Source organism: Pelodiscus sinensis, chromosome 24 (assembly GCF_049634645.1).
Source record: "Pelodiscus sinensis isolate JC-2024 chromosome 24, ASM4963464v1, whole genome shotgun sequence".
NCBI classification, from domain to species: Eukaryota; Metazoa; Chordata; order Testudines; family Trionychidae; genus Pelodiscus; species Pelodiscus sinensis.
This window is the reverse complement of record NC_134734.1, coordinates 22,669,978-22,692,999: the sequence shown is the minus strand read 5'-3', so window position 1 is coordinate 22,692,999 and position 23,022 is coordinate 22,669,978. Positions and strand designations below refer to the sequence as shown.

General features: G+C 74.0%; 1 protein-coding gene across 1 annotated transcript; it reads left to right on the top strand.

Moving 5' to 3' along the window:
- Positions 1-1,323: 1,323 nt before the first annotated feature.
- On the top strand, positions 1,324-21,757 carry ADAM15 (ADAM metallopeptidase domain 15). The gene is given in 25 exon segments (XM_075907532.1): positions 1,324-1,608; positions 4,427-4,530; positions 5,313-5,389; positions 5,759-5,837; positions 7,325-7,401; positions 7,595-7,733; positions 7,861-7,926; positions 8,356-8,424; positions 10,231-10,400; positions 10,470-10,554; positions 10,620-10,768; positions 11,014-11,191; positions 11,268-11,360; positions 12,277-12,472; positions 13,098-13,206; positions 13,292-13,352; positions 13,354-13,452; positions 13,541-13,618; positions 13,702-13,816; positions 13,940-14,078; positions 16,262-16,364; positions 20,144-20,221; positions 20,760-20,831; positions 21,030-21,145; positions 21,236-21,757. Coding segments are annotated over 25 exon segments (2,727 nt in total). The 5' UTR covers positions 1,324-1,376; the 3' UTR covers positions 21,279-21,757.
- Positions 21,758-23,022: the final 1,265 nt, after the last annotated feature.

Here is a 23,022-nt window from a genome sequence, read left to right as displayed (position 1 = left end):
TGAAAATGGGTCTGGCGCGGGGGCACCGGCCAGGGAACAGCCTGCTACTCCTGCTGGCTGAGGGAGCTGCTCCCCTAGCCCCAGTGCCTGGTGTCTGCAGAGCTGGGGCTGAGCTTCAGCTCCCCTCTCCCATCTGCCCCCGCCCCCTTTCCAAAGCCCAGACCCCGCACCGCTAGGGCCAGAGTTTTGTATAGCTCAGCCCCAGAGCGGTGGCTCCATCTCCCCAGCTGCCTGTGAGCGACCAGGGCCAGCCATCCCGGTTATCCTGAAGCATCGGCAGCAGGCCCTGGGGGGGCACGCAGGAAGGCTGGGGGCTGGGAAGTGAGCAGGACATGGGGCAGAGGGGTTGGGCGGTGCCCATTTGAAGGGGCAGGGCAGGAGGAGAACACGGCAGCTGGGGGGCACAGAGGGCCTGGCAGTGCCCGTGGGGGGCAGGGCAATCAGGGGGTGCACATGGGACAGATGGTGCCTGTTGGGGGGCAGGGGCCACACAGAGGCAAGGGGGCAGGGCAGTCCGGGGGGCACATAGGGGACGCCCGCGGTGTCCATTGGGGGCCAGGGTGCTTGGGGGGGAGGGCACAGAGGGGCCAGGTGGAGTCCGTTTGGGAACTCAGGGCAGTCGGGGGAGGGGGGCGCACAGGGGCCGGGCGGTGCCAGTTTGGGGGCACGGGGGGCGCACAGGGGCCGGGCGGTGCCCGTTCGGGGGCGCGGGGGGGGCACAGGGGGACAGGGCGGTGCCCGTTCGGGGGCGCGGGGGGCGCACAGGGGGACAGGGCGGTGCCCGTTCGGGGGCGCGGGGGGCGCACAGGGGCCGGGCGGTGCCCGTTCGGGGGCGCGGGGGGCGCACAGGGGGACAGGGCGGTGCCCGTTCGGGGGCTCGGGGGCGCACAGGGGGACAGGGCGGTGCCCGTTCGGGGGCCGCACAGGGGGACAGAGCGGTGCCCGTTCAGGGGCGCGGGGGGCGCACAGGGGGACAGGGCGGTGCCCGTTCGGGGGCGCGGGGGGCGCACAAGGGCCGGGCGGTGCCCGTTCGGGGGCGCGGGGGGCGCACAGGGGGACAGGGCGGTGCCCGTTCGGGGGCGCGGGGGGCGCACAGGGGCCGGCGGTGCCCGTTCGGGGGCGCGGGGGCGCACAGGGGCCGGGCGGTGCCCGTTCGGGGGCGCGGGGGGCGCACAGGGGGACAGGGCGGTGCCCGTTCGGGGGCGCGGGGGGGCGCACAGGGGCCGGGCGGTGCCCGTTTGGGGCCGGGGGGGGGCAGGGGGCCGGCCGGAGGCGGGGGCGGAGCTCGCTGGGCGGGGGCCCGGACCCGGGGCCGGCGGGAAGTTCCCCACCCCGGCGCAGCGGGCGCTGCCAGGCCCGGCCCGGCTCCGGGTGCGATGCGCCGGCAGGGCGGGGGCGGCCCGGCCGGATCGGGAGCCGCCTCCCGGGCGGAGGCCGGGAGATCCCCGCAGCGCGGCGCCCCGCACGCCAGGAGCCAGGGCCGGCGGCTGAGCCCTGCCATGGGGCTGCGGCTGCTGCTGGGGCTGCTGTGGGCGCTGGGCGGCAGCGGCTCGGGGCTCCCCGGTTCCCCGCAGGAGCGCGGAGCCGCCTGGGGCGCCCGGCGCGCAGGTGAGAGCGGGCAGCGGGCAGCGGGCTGGGGCGTCGCGCTCCGGCTGCTGCGTCGGGGGGCGCCTGGGTCCTCGGCCGGCTGCGGGCGGGGGGCCCGGGGCCCGGACTCCGGGGTCGGGCAGGGCAGCCTGGTGGGGGAGGGGCTGGGAGCTGGCGCTGCCGCTGCCGGGTTCACTTCCCTGTTTGCGCCGGGCCTTGGGCTGAGTCCCCAGCGCAGCAGCTGCCCCGGCCCGGCCCCGCCGGGACTCCCTTGGCCCCGCCGGCCCCCCAGCTGCAGGGCCCGGGGCCGGCTGGGCCGTGGGGAGCTGTCATGCGGGGGAGGCAGGGGACTGGCTGTTCCTGTCTGACGAGGGCGGGTTCCAGCCTGGGGCCCTGGCACCCCCGAGCTGGGAGCCCCGCAGCAGCTCTGCCCCCTCCCCCCATGGGGCTGGGGGTAAAGCCCTGGGGTCCCTCGGGAGCCCCGCTTGCCTGCGCTTGCAGAGAGCCTGCGCCAGTGGGTTGGGGCAGGCTGGCTTGGCCCAGGGCCTGCGCTGCTGGGGGCAGATCTGTGTGCAGTGGGGAGAGCCCCCGGGGGGGCAGAGCCGTGGTGCCCCTGCACTGGGGGGCAGACCTGTGTGCAGTGGGGAGAGCCCCGGGGGGGGGGGCAGAGCCGTGGTGCCCCTGCACTGGGGGGGCAGACCTGTGTGCAGTGGGGAAAGCCCCGGGGGGGGGGCAGAGCCGTGGTGCCCCTGCACTGGGGGGGCAGACCTGTGTGCAGTGGGGAGAGCCCCCGGGGGGGGGGCAGAGCCGTGGTGCCCCTGCACTGGGGGGGCAGACCTGTGTGCAGTGGGGAGAGCCCCGGGGGGGGGGCAGAGCCGTGGTGCCCCTGCACTGGGGGGGCAGACCTGTGTGCAGTGGGGAGAGCCCCCGGGGGGGCAGAGCCGTGGTGCCCCTGCACTGGGGGGCAGGCCCATGGGGCACTCTGCTGTAACTCTGCCAGGCCTGGGGGGCACCTCTCCGCCCTAGCGTTTGCCCTCACAGGTCCCCGGGGAGAGGATTTCCCTGGGCAGGAGATGGAGAGCTGGCAGGGCAGCCGATGGGGCTGGCTCCGGGGCCCAGGGGGTGAATGTCCAGCACCCCCCCCCCGTGTCCTCTGCTGCCTGGCCCCCTGGCTGTGTCTCCGCAGAGCCCAATGGGGCATGGCGTCTCCCTCCTGTCGGGGGGGGGGGGAGGGGGAAGCTCTGTCCTGGGGTTGGGGGTGGCCCTTCTTCAGGGGCTCCTCTCCATTGGGCCCCCCAAGGACCCAACATTACAGTGATGGGGGGTGTAATGACGTGGGGGGGTCCCCGACCCTGCACCCCCGTCCGCAGCCAGATGTGACTCAGCCGGCCGCAGCGGAAGGTTTATTGGGGCACAGGGACGCGGCGCAGGAGGGGCACCGACACGGGCCAGGGCAGGCAGCCTTATTCCTCTCGGGGGTTGGGGGGGCTCACGGGCCCCTCACCCCTTTTCCTGCTCTCAGCCTGCTCAGTCGTCCTAGCCCTTGGACCCACACTCCGGGCCCCAGGCAGCCCCGCCGCCCCCATTGTCCTTCCAGGCCCAAGGTGCTATCTGCTGTCCCCTGGGGCTCAGGAGGTGAGAGACTGCACGTACTTCCCCAGTGAGTCACACGCAGCCTCCCGCCTGCTGCAGGGCCTGGGGAAACTGAGGCACGCGCACACACACTGCAGAGCAGCATAGGACAATAGGATTACATGGAACCCCATAAGACTTGCGCTGAATGCGAACACAGGACTGCGAAAGTAGACAGCCCCCCCACTGCGTCCCAGGGGGTCTCCTAGCGGGGTGGGACGGGCTCCCTCTCCACCCACTGCTGGCTGCCCCATGGTCCTGGCCTCGCCCCATGGCCTGGGGAGGGTGGCCGGGGGCCGGGAGGCAGGAGGGGGTGGCTGCTTGACTCCGGGTCGCTGGCTTCGGTTGCAGCTTTGCAGGGATGGGCCCTTCCCGGAGAGCAGCCCTGCCCCGCAGTAGCTGCAGGGACACTCGCAAAGCGGGCGGCATCCATCCGGGCCTCCCCCCGCCCGGGCCTACGGGGCTTGGCCTTTCTACCCGCTGGGGATGGAGAAGGCTCGGGGCGTGAACTTGCTGGCCATGGTGCCAGGGGGCTGCCGTGCCGTGGCCAGGCTCCCTGGGCGCGGGACCCCTGAGGCCCACACGCCGCCTCCGGGACATGTCCGGGCAGGAGACAGCCGCCGAGTCCCCTAACTCCCCTGCTAACGCCTCGGGTGCTGAGGCTTTGTCCGTGCCCTGGAGCGCCAGGCGTTGGTGTCGGGCGCGGGGAGCCGCTCTCCTGCCCTCATTGGCTAGGGCTGGCTGGGTTCCCCGGGGAGACCTCCCTGCCGGCACGGGGGCCCCCCGGGGCAGCCCTGCCGGAGCGCGGGTGTGCGCCGGGAACGGCAGCCCCGCTCTGAACGCCTGCCCGGGGAGGGCGCTCGGCCCGCTGCCGGCGAGGAGAGGCAAAGACCCTCACCGGGCCGCATCCGGAGCCTGGCTCCGAGCCGGGAAAGGGACCCGGGCGTCCTGGCTCCCCCCCTGCCTCTGTTCTTCCCGGGGCACCGCTGTGGAATAGCACAGCGTGCGGATCGCAGGCGTCCTCAGTGCGTCTGCCCGGCCTAGGGCCCTCAGCAGGCAGAGGGGCGCCGTGGCCTCCAGGGCCGGGGGTCAGGCAGAGGTGGGGGGAGGGGGTTGGGTGGGGGCGGGGCGGTGCTGTGGGTCAGGACGGGGGGGCCAGGGCTGGGGACGGAGGGGTGCCTGTGGCAATGGCTCTGTTCTCGGCCAGGTGGCAGCTGCCGGCGGCTCCGTGAGGCTCTGGGGAGTTCTTGGCACGTGACGCCCCGTATCCTGGAGGGCAACCGGACACGCAGCGCGGCAGAGGCAGCCCTGGTAACCCCCCCGGCCCCCCTCGCCCCATCTGACACTGCCCCCGACTCCCCCCGCCCCAGGACCCAGGTCAGCTGGCGGGGGGGCAGGGCTCACGCAGCCGGGCCCTCGCCTGCATTTCAGCTCCCCCCCGTGTGTCAGGCCACCCTGCCCGACGGGAACTCCCCCACCCCAGCAGGCCCTGCTGCCCAGAGGGGCTCCCACACTGGGGCTTGGGGTGTCGGGGGGGTCCCCGCAACCTCCGCTGGGGGAGCCACTGTGCCTTCCAGCCGGCCAGCCCTGTGAGCTCAGCCCTGTGTCCCCGCCCGCCCGGAAGGGCCTTGCCCGGCCCCCAGCCAGGGACCCTCCGGCATTTCCGCTTGGCTCCCGCCGGGCAGGAAGTGCAGGGGTGTGGCGGGCGGGGGCTGGGATCTCCCCTGCGACACCCCACCCCCAGGACAATGCGCTACCGAGGGAGGGGCACTTCCTGCCCCTCCGGGAGGGGACCCCAGCCTGAACCCGGCGGCTGCTGCCTGGGGAGAGTCCACAGCCCCGGCTGGGCCACGGGGAGAGCCGGGGGGCTGCTGCCCCTCTGCTCCCCCCCCCCCATGCAGGGGGCTGAGCCATGGGGCAAGGGCAAAGGCTCTGGATTGGTGGGTCCCTCCAGCCGCCCCCCTTGCAGAGATCCCTCCCGGGGGGCTGGCATGGGGACGGGCCCGTGTTCCATTCCTGGGGGTGGTGCAGGCGACCCCCGGGCTGTGGTCCAGCGCCATGCGGGCCCGTAACCCGCTGCCCGGTCTCCCTAGGGGGGCTTCCCAGCCCGGCTGCAGGTCGCCCTGGAGCTGGAGGGGGAGCAGCTCGTTCTGGAGTTGGAGCAAAACCGGTGAGTGGGGGGGCCGGGCGTGTCCTCGGCACCCCTGGGGGGGCCAGTGTCTGAGCTGCACAGGGCCTGTGGCTCCATCTCCCCAGCCAGGCCCCCGCCTGCGAGCAACCTGGGGGGGACGACAGGACTGTGGGGGGGGCAGGCCGCTGCAGGGTGGATTCCAGAGCCCCCCTGTGTTGCTCCAGGCAGGGTGGAGGCCTGTGGGTGTTGGAGGGAGCTGGGGGTTCAGGGCAGGAGGAAGCTGGGGGGCGGTGGGGGCAGGGCCCCATGTGCGGCTCTGGGTGGGGCTGGGGCAATGGTCTGGCGGCAGGAGGGCCCCTGCTCCTGTCCCTGGTCCTTGCGCTCATTCTGTCTGTCTGTCTCCGGCAGGGAGGGGGCTCCGGGCACCCCGGCGCTGGTCTATTACCTGCCCAACGGCACGCGGGTCACGCAGGCCGCTGGCCCCCAGGTAGGCACGGAGCCGCACGCTCAGTCTCGGGAGACTCCCCCGGGCCCCTTCTCCGCCTCCTACAGGCAGCTTCCCCTCCTTACACTGGGCTGGGGTGTTCCCAGGCCCTGGCCTTTGGCTCCACGCCTGGGAAGGGGAGTCCTGAGCCCTGCCCCCCCTCTGCAGCCAGAGGGGACTCTCAGGCGGCAGGTAGAACTGAAGGTCTATTGGTTCACGGGGACACAGCGTAGCACTGACGTGTGACAGGCACCAGGAGCAGCCAGGACAGCTCATCTTGGGGCTAAGGGGGCCCTGAGCCAGGGCCCTGCCCGGCCCCCCAAGCCAGCTAGACTCCCCCTCCCTCTGCCAGGGGAAAAACGAGCTCACACCCCCAGCAACTGGTCCCAGCCCTCTAAGCCGCCCCTACCCTTTGTCCTGTTTCCTGGGCCCAAGGTGTTATCTGCCCTCACCTGGTCCTCAGGACGTGAGAGACTGAACGTACTTCCACGGTGAGTCCCCCTCCTCGTCCAGACAGTGCTGCAGTGCCCAGGGAAACTGAGGCACGCGCACACACAGTTACTCCAGGACAGTAGAATCACACACAGCACAGCAAGGCAACCAGAGCGGGTACAAAACAGAGCGAACACAGGGACTGCAAGAGCAAATGCCATCCCCACCACGTCACAGGGGGCACAGCTCAGCACCCCCCAACCCCCGAAAAATTGTGCCAGCTGGCCATGGGCCCGTTTTTATCCATGACCCCCCTGGCTCTAGCAGCAGGGCTCCAGCTGCTCTGGGAGCAAACCCACCTCCCCCAGCCATGCAGAATATGGGGAAACTGAGGCACACAAGGGTATTTTTTTTGGGGGGGGGGTCCTCCTTCAAATACCCTAGAAATTCCCCAGGAAGTCCTAGCAGGTGAATCTTATGGCAGAGCCCCGGCCGTGGCAGGCAGGCCTCAGGAGAGGGGGAGGAGTGCTGCGAGCTTCCCCAGGCAGTGCCCTGTGTGTTGTGGTGTCAGTACCTTGCTGGTTGCTGTGGATGACCCCTGCTGGCCTCTGTCTGTAAGCACGGCCCAGCGGGGGGCATCTTGAAGGCCCCCATGACAGGGACCGAACCCGTCCTACCGGTTAAGGGAAGGGATGGAACAAAAGAAGTGAGTGTGGGGGGAGGGGCAGTCTTGGCTGGAACCACGAAGGGGACAGACTGAGGGGCTGGAATCCAGGGGCCCAGGGACCCATCTCACGGGGTCTGGGGCATCCTGGCCCTGACTCCCGTAGCCACGTCTGGGCTGTGTCCTGGAGGAGCAGTGACCCCCCCGTTCTACTGGCTGGCGGAGTCGGCTCTTGCTGCCGCGGGGGTGCAGCATCGGGGGACCCGGCACGGGCACGGTTGGGTTGGGACAGGTCCAGTACTCTGGCCCGGGGCCCCTCCCCTCTGCGGGGGGCAAGGACCCGGCGGGCGCCCTGCTCGGAGCTGCACCTAAACTCAACTTCTCTCCGCTGCAGGGAAGCTGCTGCTACCGGGGCCACATCTGGGGGTACCCTGGCTCCTGGGCCAGCATCTGCACCTGCGCCGGCCTCAGGTGGGGCAGCTCCGGGCTGGGGGCTGAAGTCTGGGGCTAAGAGGGCCGGGGGGGGGCGGTGCCCTGGCCAAGGAAGGGGGGGAGGGGTCGCCTCGGTGGGTTTTATGAAGAGCTCCCCTGGGTTTGGTCGGCCCCCCCGCCCTGGGCCTCGAACCTCGTCCCTGCTGACGCCCCTTCTCCCCTCCTCTCCTAGTGGTCTCCTCGTGGCCTCGGAGAACAGGAGCTACGGCCTGGAACCCGACCCCCAGGGGCCCCCCGGGAGGCACCGGGCCTACAGGCCCCGTGCCGTGCCGCCGGGCCCCTCCAGCCCCACGCGGCCGGAGCCACGCAGGGTAGGTGGGGGAGAGGAGGGGGGGGCTCCGTGTGTCTGGGGTGGGGGAGCAGCTCCCAAGGGGCCCCCATCACCCCCCAGTGCCGGTCCTTGTTCTCGTGTCCACCCATTCGCCCCCTTCTCCCCAGGGCAAGCGGGACGTGGCCCCCGAGCAGCCGTTCGTGGAGCTGGTGATGGTGGTGGACTACGCGGAGGTTGGTGACCCCCGGCGGGGCGGGGGGGGGGGCTCCGGGCCTGTGACGACACGTCGGGGAGCCCCCGACCCTGCCCGTCCGTAGCCAGAGGGGACTCAGCCGGCCAGTGGAGCAGGTTTTATTGGTTCTCAGGGCCGTGGTGCAGCCCAGGGTCGATGTTACAGGAGCCAGCGCAGAGCCTTGGTCCTTCACCCCTTCTCGGGCAAGCCACCCTCACGCCCCCAGCCCAGCCGGCGCCCCGACCTTGCCCCGGCCGGGTGGCCGTCCCCGCCTCTCTCCCCGCGGCTGTCTCCTTATCTGCTCAGGCTGGGGCGCGGTGTCTGGGCCAATCCGGGTGTGGGGTGAGTCCTCGGGAATCGATCCCTGGGTACAAGACAGACAGCCCCCCCCCCCCATCACAGGGCCCCTGACGCCGCGTCTCCCCTGCAGTTCCGCAGGTACCCCCACCTGGAACGGATCCGCACCCGAGTGCTGGAGATCATCAACCAGGTGGACACGGTGAGTCCCTTCCGGCCCCAGGGACACCCCTCACCCCCAGCCTGCCCCCCCAGCCCTGCCGGTGCCCCTCATCCTGACCCAGCACCCCTGCCAGCCTGGCCCTGCCCACCCCCCCCAGCCCTGCCCGTACCTCTCATCCCGACCCAGCGCCCCTGCCAGCCTGGCCCTGCCCGCCCCCCCCCGCACTGCCCGTACCTCTCATCCCGACCCAGCGCCCCTGCCAGCCTGGCCCTGCCCACCCCCCCCAGCCCTGCCCGTACCTCTCATCACGACCCAGCGCCCCTGCCAGCCTGGCCCTGCCCGCCCCCCCCCCGCACTGCCCGTACCTCTCATCCCGACCCAGCGCCCCTGCCAGCCTGGCCCTGCCCACCCCCCCCAGCCCTGCCCGTACCTCTCATCCCGACCCAGCGCCCCTGCCAGCCTGGCCCTGCCCGCCCCCCCCCCGCACTGCCCGTACCTCTCATCCCGACCCAGCGCCCCTGCCAGCCTGGCCCTGCCCACCCCCCCCAGCCCTGCCCGTACCTCTCATCCCGACCCAGCGCCCCTGCCAGCCTGGCCCTGCCCACCCCCCCCAGCCCTGCCCGTACCTCTCATCACGACCCAGCGCCCCTGCCAGCCTGGCCCTGCCCGCCCCCCCCCCGCACTGCCCGTACCTCTCATCCCGACCCAGCGCCCCTGCCAGCCTGGCCCTGCCCACCCCCCCCAGCCCTGCCCGTACCTCTCATCACGACCCAGCGCCCCTGCCAGCCTGGCCCTGCCCGCCCCCCCCCCCGCACTGCCCGTACCTCTCATCCCGACCCAGCGCCCCTGCCAGCCTGGCCCTGCCCGCCCCCCCCCCCGCACTGCCCGTACCTCTCATCCCGACCCAGCGCCCCTGCCAGCCTGGCCCTGCCCGCCCCCCCCCCCCGCACTGCCCGTACCTCTCATCCCGACCCAGCGCCCCTGCCAGCCTGGCCCTGCCCGCCCCCCCCCGCACTGCCCGTACCTCTCATCCCGACCCAGCACCCCTGCCAGCCTGGCCCTGCCTGCCCCCCCCGCCCTGCCCGTACCTCTCTTCCTGACCCAGAGCCCCTGCCAGCCTGGCCCTGCCCTGCCCATACCTCTCATCCTGACCCAGCACCCCTGCCAGCCCGGCCCTACCCCCCCCCCCGCTCTGCCCGTACCTCTCATCCTGACCCAGCACCCCTGCCAGCCCGGCCCTACCCCCCCCCCGCTCTGCCCGTACCTCTCATCCCGACCCAGCGCCCCTGCCAGCCCGGCCCTACCCCCCCCCCCCCCCGCTCTGCCCGTACCTCTCTTCCTGACCCAGCACCCCTGCCAGCCTGGCCCTGCCCCCCCCCCCCCGCTCTGCCCGTACCTCTCATCCTGACCCAGAGCCCCTGCCAGCCTGGCCCTGCCCGCCCCCCCCTGCCCTGCCGGTACCCCTCATCTCGACCTGCAGCTCCTGCCAGCCTGCCCCTGCCCCCCGCCCTGCTGGTGCCCCTCATCCTGACCCACAGCCCGGCCCGGCCCTGTCCCCGCCCTGCCGGTGCCCCTCATCCCGACCCACAGCCCCTGCCAGCCCAGCCCTGCCCCCCACCATGCTGGTGCCCCTCATCCTCTGCCAGTCCAGCCCTGAGCTCCCCCCAGGCTAGCACCCCCACACACCTGCCGGGGCCCCTCACCCCTGCCCCACAGCCCCCACCAGCCCAGCCCTGGCTCACTGCATCAGTGACGGGTGGCACCTGCTTTTGTCTGCGGGGCCAGGCTCCAAGCTGGCCACGGCGGCTCAGGTTCGTGGCGGCGCTAACCCCACTTTGCCCCCAGTTCTATCAGCCCCTGGGCCTCCGCGTGGCGCTGCTGGCAGTGGAGGTGTGGAACCAGGGGGACCCCTTCGCCGTGGGGCCCAGCGCCCGGGCCACGCTGGAGCGCTTCCTGACGTGGCGGCAGAAGGATCTGCTGCCCCGGCTCCCGCACGACAACGCCCAGCTGCTGACGTGAGTGGGGGCCGGGTTGGGGGGGCTGGCGGCTGGCGCCGGGCCCCTAACGCTCCCCCTCTCTTGCAGGGGGCTCCGGCTGGAGGGGGCGGAGGTGGGGATGGCGACCCAGGCCTCCATGTGCTCGGCAGCGCGGTCCGGCGGCGTCAGCATGGTCAGTACCGCCCCTAGCCCCGCCCCCCGCCCCGCCCCCCTGCTCTGACCCGCCTCTCCCCGCAGGATCACTCCGTCAGCGTCCTGGTCGTGGCCTCCTCCGTGGCTCACCAGCTGGGCCACAACCTGGGCATGGGCCACGACGGCCCCGAGCGCCAGTGCGGCTGCGTCGGCCTCTACCAGGAGAGGAGCTGCATCATGGCGCCCCCCACAGAGTGAGTCGGGGGGCCCCCGGGCGGGCCCCGGCCCTGCCCTCCGGCGCCCCCCACAGAGTGAGTCGGGGGGCCCCCCGGGCGGTCCCCGGCCCTGCCCTCCGGCGCCCCCCACAGAGTGAGTCGGGGGGCCCCCGGGCGGGCCCCGGCCCTGCCCTCCGGCGCCCCCCACAGAGTGAGTCGGGGGGCCCCCCGGGCGGTCCCCGGCCCTGCCCTCCGGCGCCCCCCTCACCAGCTCTTCCCCGCAGGCTCATGCCCGGTCTGAGCTTCAGCAACTGCAGCCGGCAGGACGTGGCGCGGAGCCTGCGCCGGGACTGGGCCTGGTGCCTCTTCAACGTGCCGGAGCCGGAGAGCCTGGCCGGGCGCCCGCACTGCGGGAACCGCCTGCTGGAGAGGGGCGAGGCGTGTGACTGCGGCTTCCCCGAGGTAGGGAGGGGCCGGGCGGGGTGGGAGTGGGGGGTCTGCGCCCCCGGCCCCCCTCACCGGCCCCTGCGCCCCACAGGAGTGCACCGACCCCTGCTGCGACGCCGGCACCTGCCGCCTGGTGCCCGGAGCCGAGTGCGCCGCGGGCGACGCCTGCTGCCAGCACTGCAAGGTGAGCGCCCCCCGGGGCCCCTCGCTCCCGCCCCTCCCCTGGCCCCGCCCCCCAGGGCCCCTCGCTCCCGCCCCTCCCCTGGCCCCGCCCCCCAGGGCCCCTCGCTCCCGCCCTGGCCCCGCCCCGCCCCGCCAGGGCCTTTCGCTCCCGCCCCTCCCCTGGCCCCGCCCCCCAGGGCCCCTCACTCCCGCCCCTCCCCCGGCCCCGCCCCCCGGGGCCCCTCGCTCCCGCCCCGCCCTTGGCCCCGCCCCCCGGGGCCCCTCGCTCCTACCCCGGCCCGGCCCCGCCCCCCAGGGCCCCTCACTCCCGCCCCAGCCCCGACCCCCTCAGCCCCGCCAGGGCCCTTTGCCCCCGCCCCCCAGCCCCGCCCCTCCCCCGGCCCCACCAGGGCCCCTTGCTCCTGCCCTCCGGCCCTGGCCCTCCCTGCCCCTTCCCTCCCCCCCGGCCCTGCCCCCCCAGCCCCGCCAGGGCCCCTCGCTCCCTCCCTGCAGCCCCTACCAGCCCAGCCCCGCCCCCCAGCGCCCCCACTCCCCACCCGCAGCCCCTGCTCGTTAGCGCTCTGCGGTGCCGGCCCGTTGGTATGAAGAGGCGGGGGAAGGGCCGGGTTGGGCCCCTCGGGGAGTCGTGGCGGCAGAGGGGGCACAGGGGGGCCTGGGAGCCCCGGCAGCCGGCGCTTGCGGCTGGGCAGACCTGCAGCCCCGGAGCAGGGGCAGATCCGGGGTTCGGTCGCCTGGTGGCTCCGTCCCAGAGGACGAACCGGGCCCGGGGCCAGCTGGCGTTTCTGCCGGGGGGCCCGGATCCCCCGGGCGGCACTGGGCCCCCAGCGTTGGCACAAGCTCTCGGGGCCCTTCGATGCCCCAGGAGCGCGGCCGAGCCCCCCCCCGTTCCCCTGCCCCGCTCTGACTCTGCTGCCCAGCTGCGCCAGGCCGGCTCCGTGTGCCGCCAGGCCCGCGGCGAATGCGACCTCCCGGAGTTCTGCGACGGGCTCTCCCCCCGCTGCCCCCCCAACGTGCACCTGCAGGACGGACAGCCCTGCGCCGGGGGCCAGGCCTACTGCTACGGCGGCACCTGCCCCACCTACCAGGGCCAGTGCCAGGAGCTGTGGGGCCCAGGTAAGGGGGGGATGGGGACACAGTGGGGCTGATATCTCGGGGGTGCGGGGCTGGGGGGCCCAGGTAAGGGGGACAAGGGGATGCCATGGGGCTGATGTTTGGGGGGTGCGGAGTGGTGGCAGTGCTGACATTCAGCACCGCAGGGGGGCTCAGAAGCTGGGGGGCCCAGGCAAGTGGGGTTGGGGATGTAGTGGTGCTGATATCGGGGGGGCCCAGGTAAGAGGGGATGGGGACGCAGTGGGGCTGATATCGGGGGGGGGGTGGTACTGGGCGGCCCTGGTAAGGGGAATGGGGATGCAGTGGGGCTGATATCGGGGGGGCCCAGGTAAGAGGGGATGGGGACGCAGTGGGGCTGATATCGGGGGGGTGGTACTGGGCGGCCCTGGTAAGGGGAATGGGGATGCAGTGGGGCTGATATCGGGGGGGCCCAGGTAAGAGGGGATGGGGACGCAGTGGGGCTGATATCGGGGGGGTGGTACTGGGTGGCCCTGGTAAGGGGGATGGGGACGCAGTGGGGCTGATACCTGGGGGGGTGGATATGGGTGCTAGGGGGCCCAGGAAGAGGGCTGGGAGGCCGATATCTGGGGGTGCGGAGCTGGGGGCTCACGGTTCTCTGTCCACGCAGACTCGGGCCCCGTTTCTGACGCCTGCCTGGCCGCCCTGAACGCCAGGGGGGACGCGCAGGGACACTGTGGGCAGCACCCCAACGGCAGCTACGCCCCCTGTGCCCAGCGGTGAGTGGCCCCGGTGCTGCCCGTCTGTCTCCCCCCCCCCCCCCCCGTCTGTCTGTCCCTCCTCCTGACCCCTCTGCCTGTGCAGGGACAGCGCCTGCGGGAGGCTGCAGTGCCAGGGGGGCGGTGCCCAGGGCGCGCTGGAGGATGGGGGGGGCGCCCGGCTGCCGCAGGACCCCCCCGCCCCCCAGCGAGGATGTGAGCGACCTGGCTGTGGCGATGCCGGGCACAGCCTGTGGCTCCGGGAAGGTGAGCTGGGGGCCTGGGGGGAGGAGCGGCTGCGCTGGGTTCGGGGGCCAGGGACCCACACTCCCCCTTGACCCCGTCTCTCTGGCAGGCGTGCCGTGGCGGGCAGTGCCGGGACGTCTCCGAGCTGGGGGGCCAGGCCTGTGGGACCAAGTGCCACGGGCACGGGGTGAGTGGGGCAGAGGGGGCGGGGGGCTGCCGGGCGTGTGCCGAGACCCCCCCTGAGGTTCTGTGTGTCCCCCCCCCCCCCAGGTCTGCAACAACAAGGGGCACTGCCACTGCGAGGAGGGCTGGGCCCCCCCCACCTGCGCCAGCCGCGGACTTGGGGGCAGCGAGGACAGTGGCCCCGTGCGGGCCCTGGAGCAAGGTGAGGGGCCGGGCCCCGGAGGGCCGCTGGGCAGCGCCGGCGCCGCCCGACCACGTGGGTGAGGGAAGAAAGGGCCTTTGTGCGCCGGGCTGCCGGGGAACTAACGGGCCTTTCTCCTGCCAGGGGGCAGCGCCCTCCTGCCCGTCACCCTGCTGCTCCTGGCCGTGCTCCTGGCCCTCGGCGTGTGGGGCTGCTACGCCAAGCGGGGCGGCCTGCCCTGCCGCCTCTGCCGCCTCGGCAAGGGCACCGGCTGCCAGTACAGGTACCCGCCCCCCGCCACTGCCGGCCCCCCGCGCCCCTCCCCGGCCCTCTCCCTTTGCCGCCCGCCCCCCGCCACTGCCGGCCCCCGTGCCCCTCCCCGGCCCTCTCCCTTTGCCGCCCGCCCCCCGCCACTGCCGGCCCCCCGCGCCCCTCCCCGGCCCTCTCCCTTTGCCGCCCGCCCCCCGCCACTGCCGGCCCCCCGCGCCCCTCCCCGGCCCTCTCCCTTAGCCGCCCGCCCCCCGCCACTGCCGGCCCCCCGCGCCCCTCCCCGGCCCTCTCCCTTAGCCGCCCGCCCCCCGCCACTGCCGGCCCCCCGCGCCCCTCCCCGGCCCTCTCCCTTAGCCGCCCGCCCCCCGCCACTGCCGGCCCCCCGCGCCCCTCCCCGGCCCTCTCCCTTAGCCGCCCGCCCCCCGCCACTGCCGGCCCCCCGCGCCCCTCCCCGGCCCTCTCCCTTAGCCGCCCGCCCCCCGCCACTGCCGGCCCCCCGCGCCTCTCCCCGGCCCTCTCCCTTAGCCGCCCGCCCCCCGCCACTGCCGGCCCCCCGCGCCCCTCTCCGGCCCTCTCCCTTAGCCGCCCGCCCCCCGCCACTGCCGGCCCCCCGCGCCCCTCCCCGGCCCTCTCCCTTAGCCGCCCGCCCCGCGCCCCTCCCCGGCCCTCTCCCTTAGCCGCCCGCCCCCCGCCGCTGCCGGCCCCCCGCGCCCCTCCCCGGCCCTCTCCCTTAGCCGCCCGCCCCCCGCCGCTGCCGGCCCCCCGCGCCTCTCCCCGGCCCTCTCCCTTAGCCGCCCGCCCCCCGCTGCTGCCGGCCCCCCGCGCCCCTCCCCGGCCCTCTCCCTTAGCCGCCCGCCCCCCGCCGCTGCCGGCCCCCCGCGCCTCTCCCCGGCCCTCTCCCTTAGCCGCCCGCCCCCCGCCGCTGCCGGCCCCCCGCGCCCCTCCCCGGCCCTCTCCCTTAGCCGCCCGCCCCCCGCCGCTGCTGGCCCCCCGCGCCCCTCCCCGGCCCTCTCCCTTAGCCGCCCGCCCCCCGCCGCTGCCGGCCCCCCGCGCCCCTCCCCGGCCCTCTCCCTTAGCCGCCCGCCCCCCGCCGCTGCCGGCCCCCCGCGCCCCTCCCCGGCCCTCTCCCTTAGCCGCCCGCCCCCCGCCACTGCCGGCCTCCCGCGCCCCTCCCCGGCCCTCTCCCTTAGCCGCCCGCCCCCCGCCACTGCCGGCCTCCCGCGCCCCTCCCCGGCCCTCTCCCTTAGCCGCCCGCCCCCCGCCACTGCCGGCCTCCCGCGCCCCTCCCCGGCCCCGCTCCCTTTGCCGCCCGCCCCCCGCCACTGCCGGCCCCCCGCGCCCCTCCCCGGCCCCGCTCCCTTTGCCGCCCGCCGCCCGCCACTGCTGGCCCCCCGCGCCCCTCCCCGGCCCCGCTCCCTTTGCCGCCCGCCCCCTGCCACTGCCGGCCCCCCGCGCCCCTCCCCGGCCCTCTCCCTTTGCCTCTCGCCAGGTCTGCGCCCACCCCCCCCATCACTGCCGGCCCCACTGTGCCCCCTCCCTTGGCCCTGCTCCCTGGGCCTGCACCCACCCCCCACCACTGCCGGCCCTGCTGTGCTCCCCTTCCTTAGGCTCTGCTTGGCCTGTGAGCTCCCCCCACAGCAGGGCCCGACCTGGAACCCCGAGCTCCCTCTTCTCCCCCCCCCCACGGCAGAATTCACAGATCCCCGGAATCTGCCCTTTCAGGGGGGAGGGGGGAGATCGGAGTCATTTGTCCAGAGGGGCCCCCCTCCCCCGAGAAGCCAGCCACCCTGTCCCCCGGCTCCGAAGGGGGATTCCCTCCTCGGGGCTGGGTTGCTGATCACTGGGCAGTGTCTGCCCCCCACTCCAGGGGCGTCTGGTCGCTATGGGCCCGCCGTGCTGGGGGGCAGCTGGCCCGTGGCCCGGTGAGATGCTGGGCTGCTCTCCTGGGGCCCTGCCTGCTCCCGGCTGGGGAACTGGGGGCGCACAGGCCGGGTACCGGAGAGGGGCCGGTCCAGGACCCTCCCCACACGGCCTGTCCCGAGATGCCGGCATCCCCGCCCCCTGCAGCTGGGAACTCCCCCCGGGCATCCTGACTTGCGCCCTCCATGTGCCCCCTCGGCTTCCTGTGGCTCCTGGCAGGAGTCTGGCAGCAGGAGGGTTAACCCGGGGGGTGTCTGAGCCACATTTCCTCCCCAGGATCTCCCAGACGGAGCCACGAGGCTCAGACCGGCCCCAGCCCGGACCCCCGCGGCCCCCACGACCCCAGAGCACAGAGCTGCAGATGATGCCCACCAGTAAGGTGAGTGCCAGGGCAACGCCAGCACTGCCCGCCCCCTCCTGGGGCCCTGCCACCCGCCCCGCCCCCTCCTGGGGATCGCCACCTTCCCCACCCCTCCTGGGGACCGCCCCGCCCCCTCCTGGGGCCCTGCCACCCGCCCCGCCCCCTCCTGGGGCCCTGCCACCCGCCCCGCCCCCTCCTGGGGACCGCCCCGCCCCCTCCTGGGGCCCTGCCACCCGCCCCACCCCTCCTGGGGACCGCCCCTCCCTGCCTGGGGCCCCGCTGCCCACCCCCTCCTGGGGACCGCCCCGCCCCCTCCTGGGGACCGCCCCGCCCCCTCCTGGGGCCCTGCCACCCGCCCCACCCCTCCTGGGGACCGCCCCTCCCTGCCTGGGGCCCCGCTGCCCACCCCCTCCTGGGTCCCTGCCGCCCGCCCCCTCCTGGGTACTGCCCCGTCCTGGGGACCGCCCTGCCACCCGCCCCACCCCTCCTGGGAACCTCTCCTCCCTGCCTGGGGCCTCCTGGGGACTGCCCTCTCCTGGGGGCCGCCCTATCCTGCCTGGGGCCCCGCTGCCTACCCCTGGGGCCTTAGGTCATTGCTGGGGGTGGGGCCCCGTTGTCATGGGCGACATGTTTGGGGGGCAGGATCTCAGCTGGGGAGGCGCTCAGAGGAGCGGGAGGGAGGGGGGGGCTCCCTGGGCAGTTAGGGGGCGGCAGGTTTAACTCCCCAGATTGAGCTGGACTGAGTCCTGCCGCGTTCGCTGCCCATGTGTATCGGGTGAGGTCTCCCCAGGCAGCGGGCGCCCCTGCCAGAGCCGCTGTGTGCCGGGCGTGCGGCTGGGCTGGGTGGCGGGGTGCCCCTGTGTCCCCCGTCACACCCTGGGCCGGGCAGTGGGGTGACCCTGTGTCCCCCGTCACACCCTGGGCTGGGCAGCGGGGTGACCCTGTGTCCCCCGTCACACCCTGGGCCGGGCAGCGGGGTGCCCCTGTGTCCCCCGTCACACCCTGGGCCGGGCAGCGGGGTGCCCCTGTGTCCCCCGTCACACCCTGGGCTGGGCAGCGGGGTGACCCTGTGTCCCCCGTCACACCCTGGGCTGGGCAGCGGGGTGACCCTGTGTCCCCCGTCACACCCTGGGCCGGCCAGTGGGGTGCCCCTGTGTCCCCCGTCACACCCTGGGCTGGGCAGCGGGGTGACCCTGTGTCCCCCGTCACACCCTGGGGCGGGCAGTGGGGTGACCCTGTGTCCCCCGTCACACCCTGGGGCGGGCAGTGGGGTGACCCTGTGTCCCCCGTCACACCCTGGGCCGGGCAGTGGGGTGCCCCTGTGTCCCCCGTCACACCCTGGGCCGGGCGGTGGGGTGCCCCTGTGTCCCCCGTCACACCCTGGGCCGGGCGGTGGGGTGCCCCTGTGTCCCCCGTCACACCCTGGGCCGGGCGGTGGGGTGACCCTGTGTCCCCCGTCACACCCTGGGCCGGGCGGTGGGGTGACCCTGTGTCCCCCGTCATACCCTGGGCCGGGCGGTGGGGTGACCCTGTGTCCCCCGTCACACCCTGGGCCGGGCGGTGGGGTGACCCTGTGTCCCCCGTCACACCCTGGGCCGGGCGGTGGGGTGACCCTGTGTCCCCCGTCATACCCTGGGCCGGGCGGTGGGGTGACCCTGTGTCCCCCGTCACACCCTGGGCCGGGCTGGGCAGTGGGGTGCCCCTGGTTCAGGCCAGGCAGCGGGCGCCCCTGGGCCGGGAGGAGCGCACTGGGGCGGGCTGCGGCAGCTGGTGCCCCAGGCAGAACGCGTGCTCAGTGCCCCCACCTGCACGGCCATCAATGGACCGATGTCATTGGGCGCCCGGGCTCCCCGTCCAAGGTGGCGCCCTTGGTGATGGCCAAGTCCGCCCATAGTCACGGGCCGCCCTTGGAGGCTGGGCTGGGTTGGGCCGGGCAGCGGGGTGCCCCTGTGTCACCCGTCACACCCTGGGGCGGGCAGTGGGGTGACCCTGTGTCACCCATCACACCCTGGGGCGGGCAGTGGGGTGCCCCTGTGTCACCCGTCACACCCTGGGCCGGGCAGTGGGGTGACCCTGTGTCACCCATCACACCCTGGGGCGGGCAGTGGGGTGACCCTGTGTCACCCGTCACACCCTGGGCCGGGCAGTGGGGTGACCCTGTGTCACCCATCACACCCTGGGCCGGGCAGCGGGGTGACCCTGTGTCCCCCGTCACACCCTGGGCCAGGCAGCGGGGTGCCCCTGTGTCCCCCGTCACACCCTGGGCCGGGCGGTGGGGTGCCCCTGTGTCCCCCGTCACACCCTGGGCCGGGCGGAGGGGTGCCCCTGTGTCCCCCGTCACACCCTGGGCCGGGCGGTGGGGTGCCCCTGTGTCCCCCGTCACACCCTGGGCCGGGCAGTGGGGTGACCCTGTGTCCCCCGTCATACCCTGGGCCGGGCGGTGGGGTGCCCCTGTGTCCCCCGTCACACCCTGGGCCGGGCGGTGGGGTGACCCTGTGTCCCCCGTCATACCCTGGGCCGGGCAGTGGGGTGACCCTGTGTCCCCCGTCACACCCTGGGCCGGGCTGGGCAGTGGGGTGCCCCTGGTTCAGGCCAGGCAGCGGGCGCCCCTGGGCCGGGAGGAGCGCACTGGGGCGGGCTGCGGCAGCTGGTGCCCCAGGCAGAACGCGTGCTCAGTGCCCCCACCTGCACGGCCATCAATGGACCGATGTCATTGGGCGCCCGGGCTCCCCGTCCAAGGTGGCGCCCTTGGTGATGGCCAAGTCCGCCCATAGTCACGGGCCGCCCTTGGAGGCTGGGCTGGGTTGGGCCGGGCAGCGGGGTGACCCTGTGTCACCCGTCACACCCTGGGCCGGGCAGTGGGGTGACCCTGTGTCACCCATCACACCCTGGGCCGGGCAGCGGGGTGACCCTGGGCCGGGCAGCGGGGTGACCCTGTGTCACCCGTCACACCCTGGGCCGGACAGCGGGGTGACCCTGTGTCACCCGTCACACCCTGGGCCGGACAGCGGGGTGACCCTGTGTCACCCATCACACCCTGGGCCGGGCAGCGGGGTGACCCTGGGCCGGGCAGCGGGGTGACCCTGTGTCACCCGTCACACCCTGGGCCGGGCAGCGGGGTGACCCTGGGCCGGGCAGTGGGGTGACCCTGTGTCCCCCGTCACACCCTGGGCCGGGCCGGGAGGGGTCGGGGTGTGGAGCTGGGATTGTAACCTTGGTGCCTCTTCACTTTCCCCTGGTGTCAGTGAGGCGAGTCCAGGCCGGGCGGAGCACCAGGGTGCTGGCTCTGGTGCCCGTATGGGGCAGCTGGGGGTGTCTGGGGGGGGGGTAGCTCACTGGCTCTGTCTGGTCCAGGCAGCAGACCCCGCCCCATGCCCGTGCACCATGGGGCGTGGGCCGTGGGGGCCTCTGGGCTGGGTCCGATGGAGCCCTGGGCCAGCCCCATGGAGGGGGAGGAGATTGGCCCCCCGGGGAGCAGCCGGGCCAGAAGCCGCCGTGGGCCCCCCAGAAGAAGAGTCCGGCCAGGGAGCAGCCTGGCACGGCGGCTGGCTCTGAGGTGGCCCCTTGGGAGCCAGGCCTGTGGGGTGTGGGGGGCATGTCTGCATGCTGCATGGCCTCCGACTGACCCCTGCCTGCATGGCTCCGGCCCCTCCCTCGCACTGCCCCCCTCCCTCTCTCACCGCCCCCACGACTCCCCCTCCCTCTCTCCCCCTCACCCATTACCCCCCCACCCCTCTCTCTCTCCCCCCCCATCTCCCCCCCCCCCCCCCGGCTGTCGCTGTCTCCTCTTTCTGCAGCCTGCTCCCCACGGCTCGGCCCGGCCCGACCCGCCCTCCAAGCCGCTCCCGCCTGACCCGGTTCCTAGGGGATCCCAGGTAACGTCCTTGGGCCCCGGCGGGCGCGGACACAGCCCTGGGCAGCGGCTGCCTGACCCCCCCCCCCCACCCCACTGCTGCATGCCTGTCCTGTGCATGGCCTCACATGGCGTCTGTCCCCACGCCCCCCCCCCCCCAGGGCACTGGGCTGTGGGGGGCAGGGCCTGAGTATGCATCTGCCCCCAGGCCTGAGGGTTCCCCCGTTGCTGGGAAGTCTCTTCTCCAGCCCCCATGTGTGGGGCAGCCCCACGGCCACGCTTGCTGTGTCCCAGGCTGCGGGGTCTGGGTGCCACCCAGAGCTGCTGCAGCCATGGGCCCGACGGGCGGCCCAGCCGAGCACTCAGCCGGCCGCCCCCTCCCTCTGGGCTGCCCCCCGGCTGGGAGAGTTTCTCTCCAGCCCTCTGGCCGTGCCCTGGCGCCCCTCCCTGCAGCTGAGGCGGACAGGGCCTGCTCCTCCCCAGGGGTCTCTGCGGACCCCCCTCGGCAGCTGGCAGCGTGGTGCTGTTGCTGTTTCACTGTCCCTGGTCTCTCTGCCCAGGCCGTGCTGTGGGGCAGGCCGCCCCCCCCCACGCGCCCGCTGCCCGCAGACCCTGTGCTGACAGGCGCTCAGGTAACCTCAGCGCAGGCTGGCGCCACGCGGGGTGACGGTGACGGGGGCGCGGGTCCGGCGGTGGGGCCCGGCGGGTGCCAGGCTGCAGGAGGGAACGAGGAGTGTGCAGGGCCCAGCTGCTGGGGGGTGTCAGGCTCGCTCGGCCTGTGCGGAGCCTTGGGGTGCCCCCCCGTAACTGGCGCCGACGTCTCTCCGCAGCCTCCAGGCCCTGCCAGGCCACCCCTGCGCTCGGACTCCACCGGGCCCCTCCTCTCCGGGGCCGAGGTGTCGGCCGTGCCCTCCTACGGCCCCCAGGCCATGCTGCTGCCCTCCAGGTGAGCGCCGGCCGCACGGGTTCTGGGGGGCGAGGGCAGATCCTGCCCCCCACTTACCTGTTTCACTTTTCCTCTCTCCCCCTCCCCCAGGCCAGCGCCCCCGCCCCCTGCCGGACATCTCCAGGACACCTAGCGTGGGATGGACTCCGCTGCCGGCGTGGGAGCCGCCCGGGCCCAGGGCCCTCGCTGCCTGTTGGACTTGGGGGGACGGGCCCCTCGGTGCGGACTCGGGCGGTTCCTGCCGCTGGGCTCCCAGAGCCGCAGGGCGGAGCTGGGGCCGAACTGGCCTTGGGCTGCCGGCGCATTGGGCACCGTGCTGCAGCTGCCGGTCCTGGTCCTTGGCCCTCGCCCTGCCCGGGTGCCGCCATCCCCTGCCCAGAGAGCCGGGGCTCAGAAGGCCGGGTGGGGCCGGGCGCGCCCAGGGAGCGGCTGCGTCTGGGAGCCGGTGCCTGCTCCAGCTTGTCCCGGGAGAATCGGCCCCGCCCGGCCCTGGGATGCTGCTTGGCTGGGGGGGGGCAACTCCCTTTCTTTGGGGCGCTGCCTGCTTCGGAGCCGCGCCCGGTCATCTGCAAACCTCCAGTAAAGGGGCCGGGAGTTGCCCGAGTTAACTCCTTCCGTGCCAGTGTGAATTCTCCGTGCACCTGGGCAGGACCGGGCACAGACCGAGCCGCCCGTCCTGGGGCCAGCGCTCTCATGATCCCTGCCTCCCACTCCCTGCTAGAGCCCCTCACGCCTGCCCCGCAGGCCTGGTTATCCCAGCCTGCTCCCCCCCAGCATCTCTGCAAGTGCCCGTCACCGAGGGGGGGGAGCCATCAGGCCCTGCCCCCCACCCGCAGCCAGAGGGGGGACTCAGCCGCAGGGCGAACAGGAGGGGGCCGAGGCGACGGGGACATGGCGTAGCACAGACTGGTCAGTACAGGCACCAGGAGCAGCCAGCACAGCCCTGCCTGGGGAGAGGAGGGCCTGAGTCAAGGGTCCTGAGTCCCCGCACCCCAGGCCAGAGAGACCAACCCACACTCGGCTCCTGCAGCCACCCTCCTTCCCCCCTCACCTCCGGCCTTTGTCCTGTGTCCCAGGCAAAAGGTGTCACCTGGTCACGCCACCTCCCGGGCCCAGGTCACAAAGGGCATCAGCCAGTGTGCACCTGGGGGCGGCTGTCGCCGAAATTCCCACCCCCATGTAAGTAGTGGGGCAGGGCCCAGGGAAACTGAGGCAAGTGTGGGGTTAGTGCAGGGCAGGAACAAGGGGAATGAAATCCCCACATGCCCAGCTCATCGCGTCTCTCCCCCCCCTCCGGGGGACCGACCGGTGCAGGGTCCCTCAGCTGGGTGCTTGGGGCAGTTCAGGCCCTTGGCCCTGTCCCTAACACAGAGCTCTCGGTGTCCCAGTCCGGCAGGAGCAGCCTCCCTAGCAGCTCCGCTGGGTCCTCGCCGTCCTGGTGCAGCCCCTGGAGCTGGCTGGCTGCTCCCCGCTGGGCCAGGAACCAGCTCCCGGGGCTGGGTGGGGGGGGGGGGGGGAGTCATTCTCTCACTACTGGGCTTGCTCCCCCCACCCCGTGACGGAGGGGGGCGTTTGGTCTGCTCTTGCCGTCCGCTGTGTTCACTCTGGTCTTGCATTCGCCACTTGCTTTGCTGAGCTTTAGGGGAGTCCTACTGCCCCGTGCTGTTCTGGAGTAACTCTGGGTGTGTGCCTCAGTTTCCCCTGGGCACTGCAGCACTGTCTGAGGAGGGGGAGGCTGGGTGTGACTCACTGGGGAAGAATGTTCATTCTCTCACCCCAAGGACCAGGTGACAGCAGATAACACCTTGGGCCTGGAAGCAGGACAAAGCAGGAGGTGGGGCAGCCTAGGGGGTGTGGGTTAGGTTTCTGCTGGCTGG